The following is a 5,909-nucleotide window of genomic DNA, read 5'->3' as shown; positions in this document are numbered from 1 at the left end:
CTGCAGTTACATTTCAACACAACTACAGTTACATTTCGATATAACTACAATTTCATTCGATAATATAAAACACAAATGTGAAACTGTTATTCAGTATTAATTCATATACACTGCAGTTACATTTCAACACAACTACAATTACATTTCGATATAACTACATTTTCATGCGATAATATAAAAACAAATGTAAAGTACTATCTTTTGAGACTGCAAAGCACGGTATAACGACTGTTGATTTTGTATCAAATTTCATGCTCAAGTTAAATTCATGTAGTAAATCAATCAATATTCAAGGAATCATTGGTCAAAATTATTTTAACATTTTCATACAAAAAACTAATCAATATTAAGTATTCTAATAACATCTATGCAAAATTGCAGGTTATAAAAAAAACACGTTTTTAAAATTTTAATTAAAAAAACATGTATTTAGAATTTTAGAAACCAAAATTCTATACTACAGATTATGAATGTTGTTGAATGTATCTTAAAAAAGGCCAATTTAAGTATAACCATATTATTATATTATTCCAGGGCCAACACTAATACTAATATTTGCATCTTATAAAATACGACTAATTTAATCAAATCTCAATTGAATTGTTTCAAACTCAAATTATTTTGGGAATAAGGATAAGTGTACACTGCATTAAGCAAAAATCATTGAAATTAAAGTGGGAGATGCATGCACTCTTGATAATCCATGGGTGTTGAGTTGGTTGATTTAAAAAGACCTAGAGGAAAAAAAATTATATATTCAGACTTGAATGATCAATCATTTGTAGTATTTCATTGCAAAACAATCTATCTAGTGCAAGGAATATGTAGCCATAATTTGTTAATGATGAAAGACTATTTCTTTATTTATTAATACAAAAAATTTAATCAAAATAAATGAAAAAAGGCACAAATTTTAAGTGATAAAAAAATTTAATCAAAATAAATGAACAAAAAGGCACAAATTTTAAGTGATATAGTTGTAGTGTTTGAGGGGTTTTTGCAGAGATTGCAGGTGTGAGTAGGAATGGAAGATGCGAGGAAAGAGAAAATAATAATAAAATAAAGCAGAATCTTTACGTGCTCGCTGGGCACGTAAGGTGCAAGAAACACGCTCTTGTGTTCACTCTCTCTATCCTCCACGAGGGCTCCACTTGCTCTGTCCAAAACCTCTCCTCCTGCAAAGACCCTCCACCTTCTCTCTCCACTGCCTCTGTCCTCCACATCAGCTATACTTTCTCAAAAACCACACTAAAATTTACTGATGGAGATGCTCTAATATAATTATTGGTTTTTATAGGTGCGATTATAACCGACTAATCAATAAAATTTGTAATTAGACTTAAAAACATAAGTAATCATAACAAGTTTTCCCTGTTATCTCCCAATCATATGCTGTGACATTAAGCAGCCATACAGGACAATAAAAACTTTCCTCCATTTCATTACTTTTATCTTTTGACCAATTTTTTTAGAGTAGTGTGTAGAGCTAGGCCCAATCCTATACGTACACGTAGGTAGGGAATAGATCAATGCAAGTGATTTTGTTCTTTTATTGAAGCATAATGCTTATTTGGCCATTAACCAATCCGTCCTTCTTTACTACACAGGTTTTTTTTTTATTTTGGTTGTTACACTTTTTGGACAGAATTTCTTCATTGTTCTCTTGTACATTTAATCTGGTTTTCTCCGAATTTGTCCACGTTCTCTTGAATACCATCACCTTAATCATATGTGAAATATTGTAATGAGTCGTAGAACCCAATCTTGCGTATAGCCTAAATTGTTATACCATGGACTGGTCCACCTGGCAAGATGAACCTTAGTTCTAAATTGTGTATTTTAGTATTGAAATTGTGAGTGAACTTCTAATGTATTTCTAAGTTTGGAGAATTGTGTATACAATGCAAGATCATCACAAATTGTAAATATTTAGTATTTAAATTGTGTATCTTTGGACCCAGATCCACATTGCAAGGTGAACTCGAGTAACTAATGTTGCATGAATTACTAATGAAAACGGAAGGTTATTACAAATGTCACAGACTGATACAAAAATTTGGTGTAACATTTTCTATTTAGAAAAAAAAGTTTGGAAATGCTTTTCTGTAAAGCAAAGATCAGGATATGTAATTTTAGGAAGATTCAATTTACATAATACATATGCATGTACATATGTGGTTCTGTACACTGCTTTTACCAAAGAAAAAACAAGAAGCTCACTCTGCACACTAATAATGACCATTTTGCAGAACAGAACACATTCATAACATACTGCTTTGCATTCTGCAAATATTGAATAAATTAAGAGGCAGAAAAGAAACACAACCAAGTACTAATTGGACTATAAGGGACAGTGTGTGGAGGATCAGGAACTTGCTTTATCATTTCCTTTCTCATTCCCAGCAAATTTTAGCACCTCTTTAGCCATGGCAGAAAATGATCTGGCAGTATCCTGCATCTCAGCTGTTCTAAGGTTGATGCCCTGCATGCCCAACAACCCAGAAAAGTAGTCATAGTATCTTGATCCATGCTATTTTAAGACAAAAACTGAGAGATGAAGTATGAAAAGGTCTATATCAAGAAGATGGTGTATTTGGTATTATTAGTACCTGCAATTTTCTCAAATTTTCACTGAGCTTTGATTTTGCTGCTTCTGCAGCACTTGTTTCCTGCATTACAGGTTGGAGTATTCAGTTGTAGTCAATTACTGGCTTATGACAGTAGTATACTATCAAGGCACTTGATTGGTACTAAATGTAAAGGATGAATGCTTACACTTGAAGTGTATCCATATTTTTTCTTTATTTGGTCAACAGCACCAGCCTTCTCATCCTGTGGTGATTCAGTAACTTGAACTTTGTCATTTTTGACCTTCAAGCTCTTAAGTTTCCCTGAAAAATGAAGATGAAGAGTTCAAGATGAATGTGAATCTCAAGTAAAACAAATTTCAACAGCCATCCTGTCCAAAACTAACCTCTGATTGCTTCAAATGAATTTGTAAGGTTCTGTTTGTTTAGTGCTGCAACCATTGGATTTCCTTTAGGTTTCACTACAGGATCTTCAATGTCAATGTCATCTTCAAAAGGAAAATGTAAGGCCAATCAGCACATCTATGACTATAAGCTACAGAAAGTGCACTGAGAAATGAAATTTCAACTGGATAAAGGCACTTCAATTTCAGATTGCTAAGTACACATTACAATCTTGATGTAATTAGCACTCCAGAAAAAAAAGTGTTTTTCAATATAAAATGATTCCACTCTCCAGAAATCTAATAACATAGCGGAGGAGCTTGGTGTGGGGAGCACCAAGATGGGAAAGTGCAAAACATACTGAAGGTGTATGGCATATGTGAAATACCTATATCCAAGATGTCATCTTCATCCATGCTTAACTTCTCATCATTCTCTGCATCTAAAGGAAAATTGGGAACTGAAAAGATTGCTGACAATTCTTCAATACTTTCTTGCGGATCTTCAGCTGCTTGTTCAGGTGGATTCTTTGCTTTGTTTCCTTTGATGACAGACCCAAATATACCCTATTGCCCAAAAGCAATTTGAAGGTTTTCTTATTTGTGTACCATAGAGCCATGCATACTTCAAAAAGTTAGGAACACCGACCTTTTTCTTTTCTTTATGGATGATGGGTGCTGAAATAGGTCCTTGTTCAACCAATATCTCTCTATCGTAAACTTGGGATGCAAGGTCCAGAAACCTATAGCGGAACAAGAAACAGCCCATTCAGCAATACTGCAAATATGGAGCCTATTGCTATTTCATTTAAAAGAAAAAGAAACTAGGGAAGGGGGTAAGGTATATTTTCCATTCTGCCTCATTAATTAATGGAAATTGAGGAAAGAAATACAAAATTACAGGCATGTAGAATAAATCACATGTCCAGTTCTTAGTTCAGTACCTGTAGGAATCCTTTAGGACTGAAACTGAGATGAAAAACATTTCTTGATCCCTGTCCACCTTATCAAGAAGAAATTTCCAGAGTTCTTGTGAGCTTTCAAGCATTATAATGTTATTGAAAAAAAAAAGCATCAAACTTAGCCTGATGTACCACTATGAGTTCACCACTATGCGAAGAGCATATGGAGGTGTCAGAAATTGAGTTTGCTTTTGGAGTTGAAACCGTAAGCCCTCTTACTGATGTTTCTTTTAGAAGGGATAGCTCTGGAAGGGATCTGAAGTTTTTACAACATAGTCAGCTAGATTCAAAAAACATGCTCCCTACACAACTGATAAATATGGCAAGAAGGAAAAGTTGGAGAACAAAGGAGAGAATTTGAAATAACAGGTTATGGCTTAAGATTCAATCAACTAGAAGCAATTTCATCCTTCCCAAGTGACGTATAAATTTAATAACATTGTAAAGCGGAATTCACAGTGGACTAATAATTCAATTTCTTGACACCAAAATTAATCTCCTTTTCTATGGTAAGAAAGACTGACCCTTCCCATATGAAAGGATGGTATTTATGTTCCAAGGTTACAGGTCCAACATTGATGTCTCAGAGGTCTAACAAGGATTCATACTTCAAGATTTTAAATTGTGATGAGTTCCTTTGGTCCCAAACAGAACCACTAAATGAACATGCATCTGTGCAGGAAATGTATTCTTGAATGACATGCATTCAAGAAAGAGCAGCTCTTGGTCTATTAATTAATTATGTGTCAATGGTTTTTTGCACATTAATTATCTCTGTTGAAGGTCATCGAAAAGGAAATGCGATACCTTATTTCAACTTTTCCATTTGAAAAGAGAAGAGTGACACCAGCCTGAGGACCATCAAAAGTGGAAGCCCAGCAGCAAGAAGAGGAATGAAACTTCTTTTTGTAGTGTACTTTTTTAACTCCCTATGTATAAATAGATGGGGAAAAAAAGGGTAAGAATTTGCACAAGCCTAATTTATGTTCGATATAGCATGCCTGCTTACCTGAACTACATGCACCAAGGAATACACATAAACAGCTTTTTCAGAACAGAGTAATACAAGTGGTAGCCTTGAGGCATCAGAATTCCCCTTATCTGTGTTCATGCAATCTGAAATGCTAGATCCTCTATTGGAATTTTCCTGTACACCTGTAAAAGCCAAGAAAAGGAGAAAACTGTATAATTACTGATTATGTAATTCCATGAATATCACTATCCTCCAAATGTCAAAAAATTCGACACTTCTAATACTAAAAAATTACCAATAATCTGCATAAATAGAGCTCTGGAGGGCTTCTTAGGATGAACCATACTAGGGCTTAATATGTTCCCTGTCTCACCCTCAAGTGCCAACACTGATGAATCTCTTGTAGCCAGCACTAGAACATTCTTCTCAAAACCATGGAGGCTGCATGTCTCAAACTGTGAAGAGATGATACCTGTGCAGAGTTCAGTTGCTATGTGCCTTTCATACAATACGCTGAGGCTCTCAATATCAATTAGTGAGACCTATATATAAAGTCAATTCAAATATCAAATTTAGGCATTAACATAACAACAAAAAGTTGAGCATGCCTGGAAGCGAGGATGTCAAGAACTAATTAACTTTGTCACTAACACTTTTTGCTATGATTGGTACCATCAGATTAGACAATGTACTATTCCTCCAATAACAGTACTTTACCAACACATATAAATCATTCTACTTCTAATATTCTTTAGCATATTGAAACTAACAGACTTGTAATGACAGCCAGACCAAAATAACCTGAACTCCTGAACCAATAGGATAGAGGAGAATAGCAGAGAAAAAAGAGTGAATGCATAAATACTTAAATAGTAAAAAAAAGAAGAATTGTAAGAAAGAAGGCTTACGTATCCTTGATCAGACCCAACAGAAAAACTCTTTGAATTTGGGTTCATAGTAATAGAAAGTACAGCTCCATTAACCTTCAGAAGCTTAAGACTTC

General features: G+C 34.3%; 1 protein-coding gene across 1 annotated transcript; it reads right to left on the bottom strand.

Moving 5' to 3' along the window:
- Window positions 1–2,088: 2,088 nt before the first annotated feature.
- LOC115998522 lies at window positions 2,089–5,903 on the bottom strand. Its single transcript, XM_031238106.1, has 12 exons — window positions 5,815–5,903; window positions 5,202–5,448; window positions 4,943–5,088; window positions 4,741–4,862; window positions 4,066–4,189; window positions 3,916–3,974; window positions 3,621–3,714; window positions 3,361–3,538; window positions 2,975–3,076; window positions 2,776–2,891; window positions 2,610–2,669; window positions 2,089–2,482 (listed from the first exon to the last, which is right to left on the bottom strand). The coding sequence occupies exons 1-12, from the start codon at window positions 5,860–5,862 to the stop codon at window positions 2,366–2,368; spliced, it is 1,413 nt and encodes a 470-aa protein (XP_031093966.1). The 5' UTR covers window positions 5,863–5,903; the 3' UTR covers window positions 2,089–2,365.
- Between the last annotated feature and the right edge of the window lie 6 nt (window positions 5,904–5,909).

Source organism: Ipomoea triloba, chromosome 12, assembly GCF_003576645.1.
Source record: "Ipomoea triloba cultivar NCNSP0323 chromosome 12, ASM357664v1".
NCBI lineage: Eukaryota > Viridiplantae > Streptophyta > Magnoliopsida > Solanales > Convolvulaceae > Ipomoea > Ipomoea triloba.
The sequence above is the reverse complement of the archived record's forward strand: the minus strand, read 5'-3'. Positions and strand labels throughout refer to the sequence as shown.